Genomic DNA, 24,309 nt, shown 5'->3' on the forward strand with positions numbered 1-24,309 from the left:
TGATGACTTTGAAAAGAACAGAATGGCCCATGTTTATTGTAAATTTCTATTTAGATGATTGGATTTCAAATTTACCCAAAATAATTTCCCCAAGATTAACATGCAGCATTTATTCTGCCCTGGTATTTTAGAACTGGGAAGGAGCTGACTATATGAAAAAAAAAAAAAGTTGATCTGCTTTACATATTTTTAGTATTTATGACTCATGATTATAAATATAAAAATAGAATAATACCTCTCTTGTCTGCCTTATTTGCTGATTATAAGAATCAAATGAATAATAATATGAAATTTCCATATAAAATATCAGGTACTAATCATCGCAAAAGGTAAAATATCATAGTATCAATATTATGAGTAGTAATATTGCCATTAGCTACTAATTCTTGTGCATTTACTATGTGCCATTGTTCTAAATGCTCTACAGAGAGTCTTTTTAAAAAAGTTTTTAATTCCATTTCGTTCACATACAGTGTAATATTAGTTTCAGGTGTACATTATGGTGATTCAAGACTTCCATGCAACACCCAGTGCTCATCACAAGTGCACTCCCTACTCCCTGTCACCTGTTGAATCCAACCTACCGCTCCCCTCCCCTCTGGGAATCATCAGTTTGTTCTCTATAATAAAGAGTCCATTTCTTGGTTTGTCTCTCTCTCTTTTTCCCTTTGCTCATTTTTTTGTTTCTTAAATTCCATGTATGAGTGAAATCATATGGTATTTGTCTTTCTCTGACTGACTTATTTTGCTTAGCATAATACTCTATAGCTCCATCCATGTCATTGTAATTGGCAAGATTTCATTCTTTTTTATGGCTGAGTAATATTCCACTGTAAATAGATACACCACCTCTTCTGTATCCATTCATCAGTAGATGTACATTTGGGCTGCTGGCATATCTTGGCTATTATAAATAATGCTGCTATAAACACAGGGGTGCATCTATCCTTTCACATTAGTGCTTTTGTATTCTTTAGGTAAATACCCAGTAGTGTGATTGCTGGATCACAGGGTAGTTCTATTTTTAACTTTTTGAGGAAACTCCATACTGTTTCCCAGAGTGGCTTCACTGGTTTGGATTCCCACCAACAGTGCAAGAGGGTTTCTTTTTCTCCACATACTCACCAATGATTGCTTCTTGTGTTGATTTTAGCCATTCTGGAAGGTGTGAGTTGATACTTCCTGGTGGTTCTGATTTGCATTTCCCTGATGGTAAGTGATGATGAACATGTTTTCATATGTCTCTTGGTCATGTGGATGTCTTTTTTGAAGAAATATCTGTTCATGTCTTCTGTCTGCAAAAGCTTTTTATTTTGATGTAGTCCCAATAGTTTATTTTTGCTTTTATTTCCCTTGCCTCAGGAGACATATCTAGAAAAAATGTTGCTATGGTCGATGTCAGAGAGGTTACTGCCTATGTTACCTTCTAGGATTTTTTTATCTTGATGAAGTCCCAATAGTTCATTTAGTTATCCCCATTTTACAGTTGAAAATATAGACAATAGTGCTAATTAAGATTCTAGAACTCTGACTTCAAAGTTCACATTCTTAATCACTGTACTTCTGATAGGTAAATGGGCTAGGAAATGAAACATAAAACCTATGAAAAATTAAACCTAGAATTCTAGCTTGTTATTTCAATAGTTTTTCAAGGCTAATTATGTGTAATCAAGTTATTTGAAAGTATGACTATTAGAAAGAAGACATACAAATGGCCAACAGACACATGAAAAAATGTTCAACATCACTCAGCATCAGGGAAATACAAATCAAAACCACAATGAGATACCACCTCACACAGATCAGAATGGCTAAAATTAACAAGTCGGGAAAAAACAGATGCTGGTGAGGATGAAGAGAAAGGGGAACCCTCTCACACTGTTAGTGGGGATGCAAGCTGGTACAGCCACTCTGGAAAACAGTATGGAGATTCCTCAAAAAGTTGAAAATAGAGCTACCCTATGGCCCAGCAATTGCACTACTGGGTACTTACCCCAAATATACAAATGTAGTGATCTGAGAGGCACCTGCACCCCAATGTTTATAGCAGCAATTTTCACATTAGCCGAACTACGGAGAGCCCAGATGTCCATCGACAGATGAATAGATAATGAAGACGTGGTATACATATACAATGGACCACTTCTTGGCCATCAAAAAAAAAAAAATGAAGTCTTGCCATTTGCAATGATATGGATGAAACTAGAGGGTATTATGCTAAGTGAAATAAGCCAATCAGAGAAAGATAATTATCATATGATCTCACTCATATGTGGAATTTAAGAAACAAAACAGAAGATCATAGGGGAAGAGAGGAAAAAATAAAACAAGATGAAATCAAAGAGGGAAATTAACCATAAGAGACTCTCTCTTTTTTTATTATGTTTAATTAGCCAACATATAATACACATCATTAGTTTTTGATGTAGTATTCAATGATTAATTAGTTGCTTAATCATAGGAAACAAACTGAGGGTTGCTGTAGGGAAGGGGTGTGGGGGGATGGGGTAACTGGGTGATGGACATTAAGGAGGGCACTGATATAATGAGCACTGGGTATTATATAAGACTGATGAATCACTGGCCTCTACCTCTGAAACCAGTAATACATTATATGTTAATTAATTGAATTTAAATAAAAAATTAATTTAAAAAAGGTTTGACTATTAGAAAGTAATTCTTTTTTAAGCTCATATGTATAACTGTTAATTCTACTCTTTCAAAAATATCTTATGAATAAAACGCGTACTATAGAAGTTTCTGTATTTTATCTAATTCTCTGTGTGCTACTTGAAAGAGGAAAAAATGTATTGGTAATACTGTGGTTCTGAAAACAAAAAAGTAATTCTGTGATACCTACTTCTTAAATTATTAGGTTTAATGTAAGCTGAGAACTTGACAGGATAATATTTCTGTCACAGACTTTACATACATCTAGATTGATGATGGCTTCAGGGACAATTGTATATTCAAATATGAAGGAAAAACTATTTTCAAATGCTAGAAGCAGACAATAAAAAGCCTAGTGTGCTGCAGGAAATATAACCCAAGCAGAAAAGAGGATGTCAATAATGGAAAAGCAATAAATGCTATAAAGTCTGTCTTCTGTGTTTATGTTCCAATAATAGCATACGTTCAAATTAAACCATGGACTATTTACCCAAGTTTGTTTTTTTGAAACAAAGTTAAATGCATTTTAAAAGTGATAGACTTTACCTCCTTCTCTTTGAACTATGTGATAGAGGTGGACATTGTGTAGAATACATTCCAGATCGTGGTCTGTATAGCCTTTATCATGCATGTCATCCACTGAATCAGGATAGATGACTTGATCGCGAAGACTTCCAAGAGACATGTATGGCCTGTAAAACACCAAGCACACAAGAATCCTAGTACAGGGGCACCTGGGTGGCTTAGTCAGTTAAGCGTCTTCCTTTGGCTCAGGTCATGATCTCCGGGTCCTGGGATTGAGCCCCACATCAGGCTTCCTGCTCAGTGGGGATTCTGCTTCTCTCTCTCTCTCTTTCTCTTCCCCTCCCTCTGCCCCTCCCCACCAATTGTCCTCTCTCTTTCTCTGTCAAATAAATAAATAAAATTAAAAAAAAGAGAATCCTAGGACAAAGGCATTTTAGTTTACTCAGTGTGACATTCTCGTGGTCTGAAAACTCCAGAGCAGGCTTTAAACACCAGATGTCTAGGATTACATTTATTACCTGGTGATGAGTATTTCTCTCTCAGGCATGACAGGATCATACTCTGTTATGTTCATGTAAAAATTTATTGAGACATAGCCACAAGAAAAAGTTGGATATTTTCAGTGCAGAAATACATACTTTGTTTCATTGTATTTTATAAACATTGCTTCTGCATTTCGTCTAAAATTATTTGGTTTAAATATTATAAAATTTGAGGTTTTGACCCGGCGATGTGAACAAGCAAACAAGCAAAACTTTTAAAAAATGCTATGCATGAGGCACCTGGGTGGCTCAGCAGGTTGAGCGTGGACTCTTGGTTTCAGCTCAGGTTATGATCTCATGGGTGATGGGATCCACCCGCGTCAGGCTCTGGGCTCGGGGAGTGGTGGCGGGGGGAGTCTGCTTGTCCTTCTCCCTCCCTCTCTGCCCTTCCCCCCAACTTTGTGTGGGAGCATGCTTGCGCTTGCTCTCTCTTTCTCCCTAGGATAAACAAATAAATAAAATCTTTAAAAAATAAATAAGTAATTAAGATGCCATTAATAATAAAATGAATGCAAATTAAAACTACACCGAGTTTCTTACTTTTCAAATTGGTAAAAGTTCAAAAATTTGACAACTCAGTTAGCAAATATAGAGAAACAGGATTGGTGAAAATGCAAAAATTTACAACCTTTTGGAGGGGATTTGGCAAAGCATCATATATTCTGGCCTTTGACCCACTTCTTGCAATTTACTCTAAAGATATAACTTCCAAAAACAACAACAATAGGAGTGTGTAAGATCCATCGCAGCATTATCTGTAATTGTAAAATATTGAAAACAATCTAAATGTCCATAAAAAGGAGACTGAATAAACTATAGCACCTACACTATGGAGCTGTAAAACAGGATGTGGACGTTCTCTATAGAGTGATTTTCCATAATATACTTTTAAGTTGAAAAGCAAAGTGCAGAAGTAGATGTCTAGCAGGGTTTCTCAACAGCAGCATTATGGATATATGGAACTAGTCCTTCGTCGTAGTTGAGAGCCATCTTACTTACTGTAGATGTTTAGCAGCATACCTGGTCTCCACCCACCAGATGCTCCTACAGTGGTGACTCCGCTCCCAATAAAAAGTCTCCAGATATTGCCCCCTACAGGCCAAAACCATCCCCATTTGAGAACCACTAATATACGGTATACTACCTTTATACAAAATGAAAGCAAAATAAGTAAGTATACATTTATCTGCTTACATTTATAAAAGGAAACACTGTACACCAGAAATTAATAAAATTGGCTACATACTGGAGATTGGAAAAACAAGGCAGAATGGACAGGGGAGGGAGTGACCTCTCTCAGTATCCTTTCTATATAGTTTTTATTTTTAGAATCATGTTAAATGTTATCATTCAAAAAAATAACATGAAACCAATAACCAGCGAAGGTAGAAACCTTAAAATTAAATACAAACAGAAACAAATGAACTGAATGGTATATCTAGTGAATAACAACCACATAAAAGGGGGAGGAGGTGCTGGTCCAAGTAACTTGAAACTGGCCACCCAATTTCAGTTGAAGACCAAAAGAACCACAAAGAAATCTTGAACCTTATATGGCAAGTTTCTTGTTGGTAATGATATAGATGTAGCAATTCTGAAACTATTTTACCTATGTTGCAGGACTGACCAAAGAAGTAAACATTTTAATGTTAGGAGCTAGGGTGCTCCCTCTGAAGAAAGAAGATACAAACATGGCAGGTGAGAAGGCAAGAAAAACTATAATACTTCGTTTGAATTCGAGTGTCAGTATGAATTCATGCTTTAAAAAAATCTATTTCCTATTCTGTCTACACTTGGTAAATCCTGACATTATCCTCTGAGAAGGACCCAACATCATTTAGGTAGTGTAGTGGGTTGAACTGTGGACCCAAGAAGATATGCCCAAGTCCTAAACCCCACGTACGTGTGAATTTGACCTTATCTGGGGGTTGGGGGGGAAGGTCTTTGCAGATATAACTAAGTTAAGGATCTCCAGATGAGATCATCCTGGATTAACCAGATGGGCCCTAAATCCAGTAAGTGGCCTTATAAGAAGAGGAGAAAGGAAGGGAAGGAAGTCATGTGATGACGGAGACAGAAATTGGAGTTATGGTGTCCCAGGCCAAGGAATGCCTGGCACCACCGGAAGCTGGAAGAGGCAAGAAAAGATTCTATCCTAGAGCTTTCTTAGGAAGGATAGGCCTGTCAACAATTTAATTTTGAACTCCTGACTTCCAGAGCCATGAGAGAATACATTTCTGTTGTTTTAAACCACCAAGTTTTTGGTTACCCAGCAGATTTTGGAAATAGGTAGTATTCTTCCACCAAAAAAAAAAAAAAAAAAAAAGCATAACCTGAATCTAGCATCAGAAAACTACCAGATAAACTTAACTTAAAGAACTTTCTTAAAATAACAACAGTTCGGGGCACCTGGGCGGCTCAGTTGTTAAGCGACTGCCTTCGGCTCAGGTCATGATCTCAGGGTCCTGGGATCGAGCCCCGCATCGGGCTCCCTGCTCCGCGGGAAGCCTGCTTCTCCCTCTCCCACTCCCCCTGCTTGTGTTCCCTCTCTCGCTGTCTCTCTCTCTGTCAAATAAATAAATAAAATCTTAAAAAAAAAAGTAACAACAGTTCTGCACTCTATATCAATGTCATTAAAAAAAGAGAAGCTGAGGAGGTGAGATTAAAAGAAACTGGAGTGACATGACAACTAAAATCCAAATGAAAAACAAGTCATTATAAAGGATAGTATTATGACAATTGGCAATATTTAAAGATGGAAAGCTGTTGGGGTGCCTGGGTGGCTCAGTGGGTTGAGCGTCCGACTCTTGGTTTCGACTCAGGTCATGATCTCATGGGTCGTGGGATCAAATCCCGAGTGGGGCTCCATGCTCAGTGGGGAGACTGCTTCAGGATTCTGTCCCTTTACCACTCTCCCACCTCTCATGCATGCACTCTCTCTCCCTCTCTCTAAAATAAATAAATTTTAAAACATATATTTATTAAAAAATATGGAGAATTGTTGGGGGTCATTGAGAGGACATGACTGCCAGTTGACCATGAGCTGGACTGGGACAATCAGAGGCTCCTCACCCCCTCACATGTGGTTGGAATGTATGCTCTGACCACCACTCCCATCACTGCAACTGTTTCCAAGGAAGCAACCTTGAGAGAGCAATGTGTTGTTGGGACCATCTGGATGCTATATGTGACTGAACCCAGTTAAGGCCTCTATACAAACTTAAGATTCTTGTGGGCAAGTGCAGAGATCCACTCACCTTGTAGCTGACCATGACAAACCTCATGTTAATTCCCCTGCTTCTTAAACCTGCCACCGACCAATCTGGAATAGTCTCTTCCATCTCCTTTTGCCCTCCATGTACAGAGGCCAGTTTTTGAACCAACAAAATATGTTTAAATTTTTTTTTTTAAGATTTTATTTTATTTATTTGACAGAGAGAGAGACAGCGAGAGAGGGAACACAAGCAGGGGAAGTGGGAGAGGGAGAAGCAGGCTTCCTGCTGAGCAGAGAGCCTGATGTGGGGCTCGATCCCAAGACCCTGAGATCATGACCTGAGCTGAAGGCAGACACTTAACAACTGAGCCACCCAGGCACCTCAAAAGTATGTTTAGGTAATAACATTATACCAGTGTTAATATTCATGAATTTGATTATTATACTATAGTTATGCTAGAAAATATCTTGCTCTTTGGAAATACATCCTAAAGTAGTTAGGGATGAAGATTTATGATTGCTGCAACTTACTTTTAAAAGGGGAGGGGGTGGGAGAAAGAGAGAGAGTAAGTTGAAGGTTTAAAAGATAAATGTTTTTGTAGATCAGTTGTCTACCTATTTTCCCATAATATGCAAATGATTCAGTTGAAGGACAGATAACACAAGGTTATTTTACAACAGGCTTAACTAATATTTGAAAATAAAAATATTTATATTTTAATGATACATATATAGTCATAAAGATTTTCAATGGGATCTTTACAAATATGGGAATCCCTGGTCATATTTTAAAATTAAGATATAGGGGCACCTGGGTGGCTCAGTTGGTTAAATATTCAACTCTTGCTTTCAGCTGGGGTCATGATCTCAGGGTCATAGGATTGAGCTCCAAGTCGGGCTCCGTACTCAGCAGGGAGTCTGCTTGAGATTCTCTCTCTTCCTCTGCCCTTCCCCTGCTCACTCTCTCTCTCTCTCAAATAAATAAATCTTTTTTAAAAATTGAGATATAATTCACATATCATAAAATCCACCCTTTTAAAGTATACAATTCAGTGATTTTTAGTATATTCACAAGCTCATGTAACATCATCTAATGTAACCACTATCTAATTCCAGAACATTTTCTTCACACCAAAAAGAAACTCTATACCCAATAGTAGACAGTCCACATTCTTCTCTCCTCCCAACCCCTGGCAACCACTAATCTACTTTCTGTCTCCATGGATTTGCCTATTCTGGACATTTAATATACATGAAATCATACAATATGTGGTCTTTTGTGATGACCTTCTTTCTGTTAGCATAATGCTTTCAGGTTCATTCATGTTGTAGCATATAATAGTATTTCATTCCTTTTAATGGCTGAATAATAGTCCACTGTATGAATATGCCACATTTTGTTAATCCATTCATCAGTTGATGGATAGTCCAGTTGTTTTCACTATTTGGCTATTATGAACAGTGTGCATACACCTAGGAGTGGAATTGCTGGGGCATATAACTCTTTGTTTACTTTTTGAGGAACTGCCCAACTGTTTTCTGAAGTTAACTATATCATTTCTGGTCATGTTTCCTTACCATATCCCTATATCTTCCTCTCCTGCCTTTTTCTTTCCTTTTCCCTCTCCGGTCTAACCATATTTAAAAAAAAAAAAAAAGAATTAGGACACACAGTTATTTGTCTATATTATATTAAACATTCATATAATGTGACAATATCTTAAATTAATATCTGGTAATAATAATAGTAGCATAAAATAGAAATTGGCTATCAGAGTCAATGAGTAGTCTTTCAACTGGTACTCTGAGACTACTTAAAAAAGAAATACAAGGAAACCATAGTGGGCAGTACTTTTGCTAACTTCCAAAGTGATACCTGCTCCAATTTAATGTAAATTAGAAGCACAAATGCATCCTATACCTTAGTATAAACCCCAGATATAAATCAAGCTATAGAGCAGCCATGACACAATATATAATGGAGACTACAATGATTAAAATACATCTGAACATTCATTTCACAAATGTTTCTTCAGGATTCTACCATAAGACTAAATTAACTGGCAATATTTAATGAAATCATATTTTATATCTACATTTCAAGGAAGACAGTAAAGAGTCATGGTTGTGATAATAGGTTTTGGAGAGATGGTTCTGGACTGAAATTCCAATTTCAGTATTTACTAACAATGTGACCCAAATTCTGAACTACAGCTACCTCATTTGTAAAATAACTTATTTTATTCCATTTGTTATGAAAACTAAATGAAGCAGTATAAATGAAGCAATTAGGTCAGAGCACTTCATAAGTATAGGTACATAGTAGGCGCTCAATAAACTGTTATAGAAACAAAAGTTCATTTCTCCTTAGGCTTAAGTTTGCTACTTATGTGAAAAGGCAACATCTTAAAAAAGAACAGATGCAAAAGAATTTCTATTTAACCAGTTAAGAGACTGTGGTTTTATACCACATAGTAAATTTTTATTATTTTCATGAGATTAATAAATAACAAGTACCTAATTATATAAATTTTAGAAATTATATTCTGTTAAACGCCCAAGAAAGCATGTCAGGTTTACCTACTTCTTTTAGTAACTAGAGTACCACTTAGTTCACTGGAGCAATTTATAGGGCCTGAAAGGTCGGGGCACATAAGGCTGCTATATGCTTTCTTTGTAAGAACTTGGAAGAGCAAAACTTTGAAACTTCTTTAAAAGGCTAATTTATGTTATTTATGATTTCTTTATGATTTTTGAAATCTGTCAATTCTCTTTGATGAATAGATAAGGAAACATTTCATAAGGGCTTTTAAGGCAAAGTAAAATAGTTATGTTTTTGCAATGCTAAGGTTTTTATCGAGTTTATAAGTCTCATAACGTTTTGAATATGCACTCTTGAAATAAAAGTCAAGGGGGGCCTGGGTGGCTCTGTCGTTAAGCGTCTGCCTTTGGCTCAGGTCATGATCCCTGGGTCCTGGAATCAAGCCCCACATCGGGCTCCCTGCTCAGAGGGAAGCCTGCTTCTCCCTCTCCCACTCCCCCTGCTTGTGTTCCCTCTCTCGCTGTGTCTCTCTCTGTCAAATAAATAAATCTTAAAAAAAAAAGTCAAAACAAAACAAAGAAACATGGTGTTTAGCTACTAACTTTTTAAATTCAATCAGCATGAAATTTAAATAAAAATGCCAAACCATAAATATTTTATGATGCAAAATGAAGAACTGCAAATGTGTCCACATAACTTATTATATGAGCTATTGTTACTCAAAATGATATAATAGAGTATGAAAATTGCTGCTTTGAAAATTTATGTGACAGGAATGCAGATGAAATTATACAAGAATTATTTATAAAATTACAAATTTATAAGGACTCAACAAATACTGCTTTATTAGAGTCCCTTTTCCTCTCAATTGTTTTACCATCATGTAAAATGATAAAACTAACACATTCTATACATGTTTAATGTGGTACATAGCAACTAAGGGTACTTTTTTTTAAGGGGGGAGGGGCAGCTGGAGAGGGATAAAGAGAGAATTTTAAGCAGGCTCCACACCCAGCACAGAGCCCAGTGCAGGGCTCCTTTTTACAGCCCTGAGATCATGACCTGAGCTGAAATCAAGAGTCGACCACTTAACCGACTGAGCCACCCAGGCGCCCCCAACTAAGGATACTTTGATAGATTTTATTAATATAAGTATTTAAAAATATTATAAAGTTAAGGTTAGCACCAAATTCTTTTGAAAAGCTATATCAAGAAAATTTGGGATGATGTTGAATTTATTTGAAAGCACAGGAAACAGATGACCCTATATCCAATGTTTATATGATTAGTTTGCGTGTGATCCTTTTCCAGCTCAAAGGCCTGGAATTTAACAGTTTAAGCTAGCTCAAGTTGCTCTAGTCTTACTAAAGTTATACATATGGGATAAGAACTTAAAGTACCCTTTACTAAGCTTTCCTTTATAGATATATAGACCCATTCAGATTATCTTCTAAATATTTCAGGTAGATAAGTTACCATGTCAGAAAGTTATTAGCTTACTTGCTCTGGCCCATCAGAAAGGGAATCATGCAACATACCTCCTACAAGCAACAGAAGAAATATATTGCTTATAATGAGCAACTATCAGAAAAGAAACACTAACTAGTTTTAATTTACTTCTCTAAGTAAAACCCAGAATTACCTCTATTTGTTGTGGAAAAGATACGGGAATAAACTCATAGGTATCACATTACAATTTAAATTAATTATTTATTATTTAAACAATTATCATAACTGTTTTTCTTTGTAATCTGGGGTTACTTCAAATGCATCTACATTTAAAACTGTTAATAATAAGAGTAGAATTAAAGTTAGTTCAGATCAAATCTATTCCCAGTGATTATGGCTTTTTATTTTATATTACCAATGTCTCAGGGTACTTCTATAATTTGTATTCTACTCCATACTTTTCTGTGTTAACATTTAAAAATCTGACAATTTATGGTTGTTTTGGTAAAATGTATTAACATATATTGTTATATTCTTCTGTACTTTTCTCTTTTTTATATTTTTATACTGTTCTGTATTTTTCTCTTTAATAGAGACAAAAGTATAAAAAAGGATAAAGCATTGAGAAATATTGGCTGTTTTTGTGCTTGTCATCTTTGGAAAGATCATCCAAAATGCTAAATGTTTCACAGTCATCTAGAATTTAATTGTCAACAATGTTGGCAAAAACTTCACAGCAATATTAACTATTTTTAGCGTGAGATGTGTTAAGTTTAAGGTACAGCTAAGTACTGTTGTGTTACCATAGTAATAAGAAGTTAGCAATCAGAAAGCCATAAAATCTAGCTATTAATAATTCATATAAATGTACACACTGGGACTAATCATGTCATCAGATCCTTTCATGAATACCAAAAATTAAATTTGAGGCCTCAATGCATAAGTCACTCCTAATATTCTTAAAAAAATATGTGGCAAACAAGAAGTACTCAACTGAAAAGAGATATTAATTATCACTGCAATCATATTTTTAGGATGTTATTTCTAGGTGCCAAAACAGAGATGTGCACAGCCTCTGAAGAGCAGGGACTATATTTATTTCCAGGTAATAAGAATAATGTTAGTGGAATAATCAAAGTATCGCTAACCTAATGAGAATCCAAACTTCTTAAAAATCAACTTTTGTTAAGAGTATTTGTCATTAGATTACTGTATGAAATCCCTGTTATTTGACTTTTTTGACCTACAAAAATTCTAATTCTATGTGGTTCAACTTAATAACTGAGTCATAAAATAAGGAAAACTTTTAGACCCAAAAGAAGATTTTTCACCATTATTATTTTTATAAATTAACTGATAGAAGAGTTAAATATGAAAAAAATGTATCCTAAACATTTTTCCAAGCAACAGGAAACTATAAGAAATTGTTTACATTTATAGATTCCTTTAAGAGAGTTTTAAAAAACTGAATGTACCAATTACTACACAGGAGATACCAAAATGTATAATTTACAATTCTGCCAGCCAATTGCTCAAAGATACTTATGCAGTTTACTTGCTTTGAGTCTAATAGTCAGAAAGCAAAGGAATATAGGTAAATTAGCTACAGCATATTACTGAGCCTTCTTCATGGCTAAAATAATTTCTTTTACAAGGGGCATGTTAAATGACAAATATTATCCCCATCATAAAGAGGATTATATGACATATCTAGTGCAAGAAACAAAATAGTTTGCTTCCTAATTAGTATATGGAGCCAGACTGATTTGGCAGTAGAAACCAAATCTGTGGAGATGTTCATTCATTCATTCATTCAGTCATTCATAGTATGTTCATTGCACTGTTGTAATATGCCATTCTATAGATTCTATAGATTCAGTAGGATACCACCAGTGTGGTACAGATGTGCAGATGCACTTTCTGGCTTATATTCTATGGAAATTTGTTCAACAGTGAGTCAACATGGGCAAAGTCTGTTCTAGTAACAACTCCCACTCCCTAAGATTTGTCTAATTTGGGGGCAGCAAGACCAGTGTATGTGTAACTGCGTATGGGGCTCCATGAGTATGCCTGAATTAAGCCATATCACATTCTTCCTTTATTCCAGTGGCCCCTTCAGACCAACATTCCACTCAGGCAATGGCCCTGGGGAAGCCTGCATCTTACTTAAATAAATACACTCGTTGTCCTTCAGAGGCTCTCTCTATTGGTGTTTTTGCACCTAGAGATCCATTAAGAATCAAAAACTCCAAAATCTAGAGACCAAGAGGAAAATAGTAATCAAGATATTTAAACTAGCATTCCCTCATATTCTTACTTAGGTCCCTTTCCAGGCCACATCCTCATTTTTTAATCTGCAATTTGAGGCAAAAAAAAAAAAAAGAAAAGCAAGGATCTCACTAACAATACTTTATTGACTATGAGGGTATCCTCTCAGCCATGGAAAAAGGAGGCAAACTAGGTCTTCTAACCTCCCTTCTGATCTCATGTGCTCCTGGTTCTTTAATAGTCATTATTTGGCTTTATATGTATGGGTTAAATGATATCCTTCAGTAACATTGTTCTCCTATCCCTCCAAATAGGAAATCCTGGATTTGAAAGGTATTTATATAGAAACAATTCAAAAGGATGTTCATATTTTTAAGTATCTACAAAACTCATTAGACACATGCATATCTTAGCCTGCAGTGCAGTTGTGTAAATGTTGGTGTTATTGGTGTTACGTGTTTTGTTTATTCTGATGAACTTCTTAAACGAAAAATCTTTACTCTGTTGCAAAAGACAATCTCTTCTTTTGACAAGATAAAGGTTAAATAATGATTTTTAATGTCATAATGCATAATGAAAATTAAGATTTGTTTTATATCTCTGCAGGAAGTGTGATTTTATTTTTTTATTTTTTTATTTTCCTTAAAGATTTTATTTTATTTGAGAGAGAGTGAGAAAGAGAGAGAGCACAAGCTGGGGGGTGGGGGGAGGCAGAGGGAGAAGCAGACTCCCCTCTGAACGGGGAGCCTGACATGGGGCTGGACTCCAGGACCCTGGGATCATGACCTGAGCTGAAGGCAGATGCTTAACTCGCTGAGCCACCCAGGTGCCCTGGAAGTCTGATTTTAAATTAAGGGAATACTTTTAAAGATTATATAAAATTTTATAGATAAGTGGGTTTTAGAAGAATGGAAGGAATAGAGAACATATTCTAATTTGAAAGTGATTTGAACATAGTTTAAAGGAATTTCAATGTTATACAAGAATATAGCTCACTCCACATTAACATAAATGAATGATAGCCAGTAGCTATGCTAAATTTTATTTTATTTTTTTTAAGATTTTATTTATTTATTTGAGAGAGATAGGGAGAGAGAGAGAGTGAGCACAAGTACAGGAGGAGGGGCAGAGGGAGAGGGAGAGGGAGAAGCAGACTCCCCGTTGATCAGGGAGCCTGACGTGGGGCTGGACTCCAGGACTCTGGGATCATGACCTGAGCCGAAGGCAGATACCCAAGTGAGTCACACAGGCCCCCCGGCCCCAATTATGCTAAAATTGTCTTGGATTATCCTCCACCCCCAGCATTATAAGGACCTCTGCTTCCAAACAATAGCTTAATATAAGTACAGATTTAGCATACCAAGCAAACAACCTTAGCTGGTGATACTTGCAAGATCAGGCAAAAGAGTAGTAAGTTTTCAGAGAAATGTGCCCTGCTGCCAACAACAACCAAGACAAAATAACTTTAGAGTCAGACTTGCCTAAGTTCAAATATTAGCTCCACTCAGCTGGATGACTTCAACCTAAGTTTTCTCATCTAAAGACAGGGATACGAACACCAACTTTTTCATACAGAAAAATTAGAAACATATGTGTAGAATAGTGAGTAATGCATAGCAATCACTTGTCACCTTGTAAAATAACAAAACAGAACAAAACAAAAACAAAGTAATAAGGCCAGAGATTTCTAGCTCTTGCTAAAGATGCTCCAGGATCCATCAATTATTTAAGAGGTCATAATATTCTCAAAATAAAAATCAGTATTAAGGGGCGCCTGGGTGGCTCAGTTGGTTAAGCGACTGCCTTCGGCTCAGGTCATGATCCTAGAGTCCCGGGATCGAGTCCCACATTGGGCTCCCTGCTCATCAGGGAGTCTGCTTCTCCCTCTGACCCTCTCATGCTCTCTCTCTCTCTATCTCATTCTCTCTCTCAAATAAATAAATAAAATCTTTAAAAAAATCAATATTAATTCATTTTATGTTAAAAATACATAGGCTGACTCTGTAAAACAGTATGGAGTTTCCTCAAAAAGTTGAAAATAGAGCTACTGTATGACCCAGCAATTGCACTACTGGGTATTTACCCCAAAGACACAAATGTAGGGATCCAAAGGGGTACATGCACCCTGATGTTTATAGCAGCAATGTCCACAATAGCCAAACTATGGAAAGAGCCAAGATGTCCATCAACAGATGAATGGATATATAAGATGTGGTATATATATATATATAGATAGATAGATAGATAGATATATAATGAAATATTATGCAGCCACCAAAAAAAACCAACCCAAAATCTTACCATTTGCAATGACGTGGATGGAACTAGAGGGTATTATGCTAAGCTAAATAAGTCAATCAGAGAAAGATTGACCTCACTGATATGAGGAATTCTTAATCTCAGGAAACAAACTGAGGGTTGCTGGAGTGGTGGGGGGTGGGAGGGATGGGGTGGCTGGGTGATAGACATTGGGGAGGGTATGTGCTATGGTGAGAGCTGTGAAGTGTGCAAGACTGTTGAATCACAGACCTGTACCTCTGAAACAAATAATACATTATATGTTAAAAAAAAAGAAAAAGAAAAAGAAGATAGTAGGAGGGGAAGAATGAAGGGGGGGAATCGGAGGGGGAGACGAACCACGAGAGACTATGGACTCTGAGAAACAAATTGAGGGTTCTAGAGGGGAGGAGGGTGGGGGGATGAGTTATCCTGGTGAGGGCACGTTCTGCATGGAGCACTGGGTGTTATACGCAAACAATGAATCATGGAACACTACATCAAATAAGTAAATAAATAAATAAATAGGAAAAAACTAATTAAAAACACGATGCAATGTATGGTGACTAACATAACATAATAAAATAAAATTTAAAAATAAAATAAAATACATTGGCTGGTCCACTATACTTCAATTAAAAAAAATGCATAGGCTGTATCATTAAAGGAGGGAGTAGAACTGCCAATAAAGAAAGCCTGGATTAAATGCTGGCACTGCTACAAGCTGAGATTTCATGTCGTAAGCTCTTCTGACTAAGAAAAACAATTGATGAATACAGAAATTTTTGAAAGCGAATGCAAACTATAAAAGAATAATAGTTTGTTATCTCCCATAAATTTGGGACAGTGCTAGAGAGGCTTTAATTACTATGATTGAGAAAACATTTAAGGTCAAACACTGGTTTGTTTTTTTGCTTTTCAATCACAGGTAGATGTTTTTAATATGATTATTTTATTAATCTGAAAGTAAGAGGCAGTGAATGCAGAGATCCAGAGATTTGATGAATTCCAGCCCTGGCTCTGAAATGCTGTGTAAATCAAAGTATTAAAGTCTCTAATCTCTTTGAACTCCAATTTAATTATTTAAAACATCCTATTTAGCATGACTTATGCAGAGCATAATCAATATGTACTGTTGATACATTGAAAGACAGAAGTAACATTATCTATATTTAATTTTCCTTACAACCTATTTAGTCATGCTATCATTCCTGCATACAATCAAATTTAGGATTTTCATGTTTCATTTAATTTAAAAATGTGGCTCATAACTATTTTATTTATTAAGCATTTAGTCTAGAAGATTAAACTACATGGTACTTGAATATACTATCCTGTGAATGAAGTAGTAAACAAATACTGAGCTGATAAATGAAATGTTATTTATAATTTCAGAATATCTTCTGGCAAAAGAGAATGAGATGCAATGAGTGTAAGAGAAGTTAGTGTCATCTTTTGTTATGTTTCTTGAGGGACAGTAACAGACTAAAATTTAACATATACGATTATACATATATATGATGTATATATAATAATATGCATATGAATATAAAAAAAAATCTGTCATTTACTTATAGAGAGGAGATAAGTTCCTTAGGTGGAAACTGGGCAAATGGCAGACCTACAAAACACCAGATAAATTCAGAGAACTTCAGCATAAAGAGCACTTTAGCAATGCTTAATGACCTAGGGAATGGGTGCTATGATTTCCAGTACGTACCAATGGCATAATATTAACGGAGTTGAATTAATAAATATTTACCTTTCTCAGCTTGGTGTACTAGAGGAGGGTGGATAGGACAAACTTGCTTAGAAGTGTCCAAAAGCAAGAACAAAAATTGCGTGCCTACTTGACTCTGACACATTTCTGATCTATTTCGTCACTGGAGAAACATCCAATTCATGACAACTATTAAAATCCTAACTTTCAAAACCTAGATCAAAGGACACACTGTTATATCGTAGTTTTTCTCATTTTGAACATCTACAGCATTTCTTGCTTTTCTTGAGGCACTTATTCTGACTCGTATTGAAGTTGGTTGCATGTTTTTGTTTATAACCAAATTTAACATAAGCTCCACATTGAGAGTGACTGTGTCTTACTCATTGTCTATCCTCCATAGTATCTAATAGCAGGGCTTTAATAAATACTTAAAATTTAGAAAAAAGAATAGCGTATCGACAAAGAATAAAGTACATTAACGTTCCCAAGATATGAAGTATGACATCCTAGCCATTTCACCCCCTTTTTCTTGTTTTTTTCTCCTTTTAAAAAATGTTTAGTTAAACTTAATTTGACCCTTATAATACAATTCTTCTCTCACTTTACTAACCTTTTATTTCTTAAATTCCAAAGTAAAGGATGGACAGAAATTTGCACAAGTTACCTTTTCATACAAAATTATGGGAAATCTGAATCTACTTCAGATCTGTTGAATGTAAGTAAGTATTAAGGCATAAGGATGGAGTAGTAAGAAGATCATGGTAAAAATTTCTGTCCCAAGATACTTCTACCAAGGAAGGGTAGTGAGAGCAAGAGCTCTGGGAACAGAATCACATAGTGGGTTGGTGCCCAACCGGAGACTGTTGCTGAGGAGAGATATGTACACAAACGGTCCTCTGGATGATTAAGGAAAAAAAAAACCACAGTAATATAAAGGAACACAAGGGGGCGCCTGGGTGGCCCAGTCGTTAAACGTCTGCCCTCGGCTCACGTCATGATCCCAGGATCCTGGAATCAAGCCCCGTGTCGGGCTCCCGGCTCCATGGGAAGCCTGCTTCTTCCTCTCCCACTCCCCCTGCTTGTGTTCCTTCTCTCACTGTGTCTTTCTCTGTCAGATAAATAAAATCTTTAAAAAAAGAAAAAAAAGGAACACAAGATTTTGCTACCTTTTGCCAATAAACGACTATTTCTTATGTCTTTCTTCCCTCCTTCCTTCCCTCTCCGTTCCTCCCCACTTTCTCCTTTCCTCTCCTTACTCTCTTTGCCCCCAACCCCTATCAAGACGTTTCAAATCCTATTTTGGTGAATGTTAGCATATAATAATGTTTTGTTAGCAGGTGAGCTAAACAAATAAAAGATTGGGCTTTAGAGGCTTTAATGGCTGAAGATAGAGACATACTACCAAATTACTACGTGACTAATGGCTGAAGATAGAGACATACTACCAAATTACTACGTAACCATAATTAGTGGATTAGTGAATGCAAAAGCAGGAAATCACAAATCTACCCTTAGGTAGTTGGGAAGACAGGAAAAACTGCACCAAGAATTGACAAAAGAAATTCAGGATCTGTATCCAACTGGAAGACTTTTTCTGAGGGTCAAAATGGCTAATGGGAAACAATGAGTTTCAATCAACAGTTTGAAGATTACATTACAGTCGCATTGCTCAGGAAATTCAGTCTTGAACAGCCTAAAATTGCCCAAATATTTTTTAAAGTCACACCTGAGCAATACTAAGCATTTACCATGTATTATTCCATAGATTTAGAGTAGCTAAATCTACATTAGAGATGAAATTTTTCTTTGCTAAAACTTATCAAATGTTCTAGTAGTTATCATACCCAATCATTAATGAAATAGAATAAAAGAAAGCTGTTTTGAAACTAATTTATCTAACACAACTTTTTATTTGTATTCTTGAACTAAGGCCCAGATTTTCGTTTATCTGGTTCTCATTATTAACATTGTTAAAGTATTAGGAAACATTAACTGGAATAATATTGAAGAGATTTCTCAATTTCTTAGGAATTCAGGCTTTCCAGCTTGCACACTGAGCCATAGCAACATTCTCTGAAGATGTGGTTTAAAATATGTGTCCTAATTTGCTTAATTACAAATTTTTTCTCTCAGTAGTTCTTTTTTCTTTTGTATATAAATGACATTACTAGAAACCCTCTTGAACAAAATCCACTCCTTTTTCCCCCATGAAAATAACAATTAATGTACATTTGATCACTGCATGGAGATCCATCCTCTATCAAGAAGTCTTTCAGTCAGAAAAAGTGAAAACAGGGAGATTACTGTAAGGTCTGTTTGTAACTTATGAAGTTTATTCTGTAGGTACATAAGACTCAATTCTGTATTCACTTTATGGGTTTTTTTTCCTGCCAAACTAGTACTTAACCAATATTCTGTTGCTATAAAGTAATGCAATAAACCATTAGATAATTCTAATTATCTAATTAGATAATATCTCATTAATGAGAATATTCAAAGAAGAAATATTTAAGAATGCCTACTGATAAATACTTTGAAAGAGGTTGTAGCAGCTTTCTTTGAAATCATAAATACTTATAAGATTATTTTCAAGTTTTCTCAAAGAAAATAGCAGCATTTAGAATATAAGAAATAAATACATTTAGACTCGCTTGGTTTACATATACATTTCAATATATTTTATGCTTTTTTGCAAGATCGGTCTTATAAAATTTTAAACATAAAAACAAATTTTCATGTTTCTAGAAGCTATATAATCAAGATAAAATTACTTTTAACAGTAATGATTTTAAAACACTTTAGCCTTAAAAAAAATAGAGTTTGCATTTTCATTTCTCCTTAACTAAGTTACGGTTGACCTTTTGCTTAGGCAACAGTAAATTTTATAAGGAGGAAAAAGTTTCCCAGTGATTTATGTTTGTTGCAAAATAACACAGGTCTCTCGAGGGCAAACACTGGAATTTATGTACTTTGTGTTTTTCCCCCACTTATAAAAAATTTGGTAAAATACACATAACATAAAATTTGCTCTACCATTTTTATATGAACAGCTTAGTGGTATTGTTTTCTTGTTTTTTTCAGCTTTATTGAGATAAAATTAACATATAACATTGTGTAAGTTTACGGTATACAACATGTTGATTTGATATACTTATATATAGCAAAATGATTATCACTGAAGTGTTACCTAATGACTTTATCACCTCACATAATTACCATGACTTTATTGTGGTAAGAATATTTTAGACTAACTCTCTCAACAACTTCCAAGTATATGATATGTTATTGCTAACTGTAACCACAATGCTGTGCATTAGATTACCAGAACTTATTCATCTTCTAACTAGAATTTTGTATTCCTGATTAACATCTCCCCATTTCCTCTACTCTCCAGCTTCTGGTAACCATCATTCTATTCTCTGTTTCTCTAGGTTTGGCTTTTTTAGATTCCATCTATAGGTGCTATCATATATTTGTCTTTCTTTTTCAGAATTATTTCACTTAGTATAATGTCCTCAAGGTCTGTTTCATGTTGTCACATGTTCTCTTGGCTGAAGAAGTTTCCATTGTGTGTGTGTGTGTATATATATATATATATATATTTATATATATATATACCACATCTTCTCTTTCCATTCAACTGTCAGTGGACACTGAGGTTGTTTCCACATTTTGGCTATTGTAAACAATGCTGCAATGAATATGGAAGTACAGGTATCCCTTCAAGATCCTGTTTCCATTTCCTTTAGACATATACAACCAGAAATGGTATTGCTGGATCATATGATAGTTCTATTTTTAATTTTTTGAGGAGCCTCCATACTGTTTGCCATAGTGACTGAACGAACTTACATTCCCACCAATAGTGCACAGAGGTCCTCTTTTCTTCACATCCTTGCCAACACTTGTTATCTCTTGTCTTTTTGGTAATAGTCATTCTAACAGGTGTTAGGTGATATCTCATGTGGATTTGGTTTGCATTTCTCTAAGGATAGTGATGTTAACACCTTTTCATGTACCTGTCGGCCATTTGTCTTTGAAAAAAATGTCTATTCAATTCCTCTGCCCATTTTCAAATCAGACTGTTTGATTTTTTGCTAATGAGTTGTATATATTCTTTATATTTTTTGGATATTAAGCCCTTATTAGATACAAGATTTGCAAATATTTTCTCCCCTTCTATATGTTGATGTAGGGCCAACCAATTGATTTTTGCTTTTGTTACTTGTACTTTCAGTGTTATATCCAAAAAAAATCATTCCCCAGACAATGCCAAAGAGCTTTTCCCCTATTTTTTTCTAGGAGTTTTATAGTTTCGGGTCTCACATTCAAGTTTTCAATCTATTTCAAGTTCATTTTTGTGAATGGTGTAAGATAGGGTTCCAATTTCATTTTTCTGCATGTGCTCATCCAGTTATTCCAAAAACATTTACTAAAAAGGCTACACTTTCCTTGTTTGTGTAGTCTTGGCTCCCTTGTCAAATATTAGTTGACCATATGCATGGGTTTATTTTGGGCTTTTTTTTTTTTTTTTGAGAGAGAGAGGAAGAGAGAGAGCACGTGGGAGTGGGGAGGGGCATAGGGAGAGAGGGAATCCTAAGGAGGCTCCATGTCCAGCATGGAGCCTGATGCAGGGCTCAAGCTCATGATCCTGCAATCATGACCTGAGCTGAAGTCAAGAGTCAGATGCTTAACTGACTAAGCCATCCAAGCATCCCTATTTCTGGGCCCTTGATTCTATTCCATTGGTCTATATCTATTTTTATGCCAGCATCATACTGTTTGATGACTATACACTTATAGTATAGTTGAAATCAGAAGTGCAATGCCTCCAGCTTTGTTCTTTCTCAGGTTTGCTTTGGATCCTCAGGGCTTTTTTGTGGCTCTACACAATTTTTAGGATAGTTTTCTCTATTTCTATGAAAAATGCCATTGGGATTTTGACAGGAATTGCACTGAATCTGTAGATGGCTCTGGATAGTATAGACATTTTAGCAATATTAATTCTTCCAATCCATGAACTTGGATATCTTTCCATTTGTGTCTTCCCCATTTTCTTTCATCATAGTCTTATAGTTTTCAGTGTATAGATCTTTCACCGCCTCAGTCAAATATTCCTAAGTACTTTATTGTTTCCCATGCTATTATAAATGAGATTATTTTATTTATTTTTCAGATAGTTTGTTGGTAGTGTATAGAAATGCAGTTGATTTCTATATGTTGATTTTGTATCCTACAACTTTATTAAGTTCATTGATTTGTTTTGAATGTTTTTGTGGAATTTTCAGGGTTTTCTATATGTAAGATTATATCATCTGCTAACAAAGACAATTTACTTCTTCCCTTTTGATTTGGATGCCTTTTATTTCTATATCTTACCTAATTGCTCTGACTAGAACTTCTAGTACTATGTTGAATAAGAGTGGTCAGATTGGGTACCCTTGTCTTGTTCTTTTTTTTTTTTTTTTGTCTTGTTCTTGATCTTAGAGAAAAAGCTTTCAATCTTTCACTGTTGAGTATTATGTTAGCTGTGGGTTTGTCATATATGGCCTTTTATAATGTTGAGGTATGTTCCTTATATACCCGCCTCATTGAGAGTTTTTGTCATGAAATCATTTGTATTTTTTTCAAGTGCTTTTTCTTCATCTATTGAAATGATCATATGATTTTTATCTTTTATTCTATTAATGGGGTGCATCACACTTATTGATTTGCATATGTTGAACCACTCTTACATCTCAGGATTAAATCTTGCTTGATCATAGTCTGATTCTTCTAATGGGCTGTTAAATTTGGTTTGCTAATATTTTGTTGAGAATTTTTGCATCCATATTTATCTGGGATATTGGTCTGTAGTTTTCTTATTTTGTAGTGTCCTCATCTGGATAAGGGTAGTGCTGGCCTCATAAAATGAGTTTGGGAGTACTTTGATTTTTTGGAAGAGTTTGAGAAGATTGTCATTAATTCTTCTTTAAATATTTGTTAGAAATTTACCAGTGAAACCAACTGGCTTGGACTTTTCTTTGCTGAGAGATTTTTCATTACTGATTCAATCTCTTTACTTGCTATTGGTCTGTTCATATTTTCTTTCTTCATGATTCAGTCTTGGTAAGTTGGGTGTTTCTAGGCAGTTATCCATTTCTTCTAGGTTGTCGAATTTGTTGGTATACAATTGTTCATAGTAGTCTTTTAAGACTCTATATATTTTTGAGGTATCAGTTGTAATGTCTCTTCTTTCATTTCTGATTTTATTTATTTGAGTCTTCTTTCTTTTTCTCTTATTTTAGCTAAAGGTTTATCTTTTGTTTATCTTTTCAAACTAGTAGCTCCTAGGTTTGTTGATCTTTTCTATCATTCTTTTTTTCTCTATTTCATTTATTTCTGCTCTGATATTTGTTATTTCCTTCCTTCTGTTAACTGTGGGCTTTATTTGTTCTTCTTTTTCTAGTTCGTTGAGGTGTAAAGTTAAGTTTATTTGAAATCTTTTTTCATCTTTATATAGGCATTTACTACTATAAATGATCCTCTTAGAACAGCTATTGTAGGGGCACCTGGGTGGCTCAGTCAGTTAAGCATCTGCCTTGTGATCCCAGGGTCCTGGGATCCTGGGACCTGCTCAGGGATCCAGGGGCTCCCTGCTCAGTGGTGAGCCTGCTTCTTCCTCTTCCTCTGCCTGCCACTCCCTCTGCTTGTGCTCTCTCTCTCCCTCTCTCTCTCTGTCAAATAAATAAAATCTTTATTAAAAAAAAAGAACTGCTATTGTAGCATCCCATATATTTGGTTTCCATTTTCATTTGTTTCAAGATTTTTTAAAATTCTCTTTTGATTTCTTCTTTGACCTGTTGGTTGCTCAGGAATATTATTTAATTTTCACATATTTGTAAATTTTCCAGTTTTCCTCCTATTATTGATATCTACTTTCATACCATTGTAATGGGAAAAAATACTTGGTATGACTTCAGTCTTCCTAAATTTGGTAAGACTTGTTTTGTGTCATATGATATTCCTAGAGAATGTTCCATGCATGCTTGAGAAGAATATGTATTTTGCTGCTGTTGGATAGAATGCCTGCATATGTCTGTTAGGTCAATTTAGTCTG

At 35.4% G+C, this 24,309-nt stretch overlaps 1 protein-coding gene across 4 annotated transcripts in view; it reads right to left on the reverse strand.

Moving 5' to 3' along the window:
- The window catches only part of ABCD2 (ATP binding cassette subfamily D member 2), a 69,229-nt gene that overhangs the window by 21,817 nt on the left and 23,103 nt on the right, over positions 1-24,309 (reverse strand). For all 4 annotated transcript variants that reach the window (XM_088025580.1, XM_088025579.1, XM_028113309.2 and 1 more), the window contains one exon: positions 3,217-3,362. In XM_088025580.1, the coding sequence (XP_087881706.1) occupies positions 3,217-3,362 (146 nt within the window). The remainder of the gene's footprint in view (positions 1-3,216; positions 3,363-24,309) is intronic.

Source organism: Eumetopias jubatus, unplaced genomic scaffold (genome assembly GCF_037043125.1).
Source record: "Eumetopias jubatus isolate StellerSeaLion01/CBP00866 unplaced genomic scaffold, mEumJub1_p1.0 scaffold_8, whole genome shotgun sequence".
NCBI lineage: Eukaryota > Metazoa > Chordata > Mammalia > Carnivora > Otariidae > Eumetopias > Eumetopias jubatus.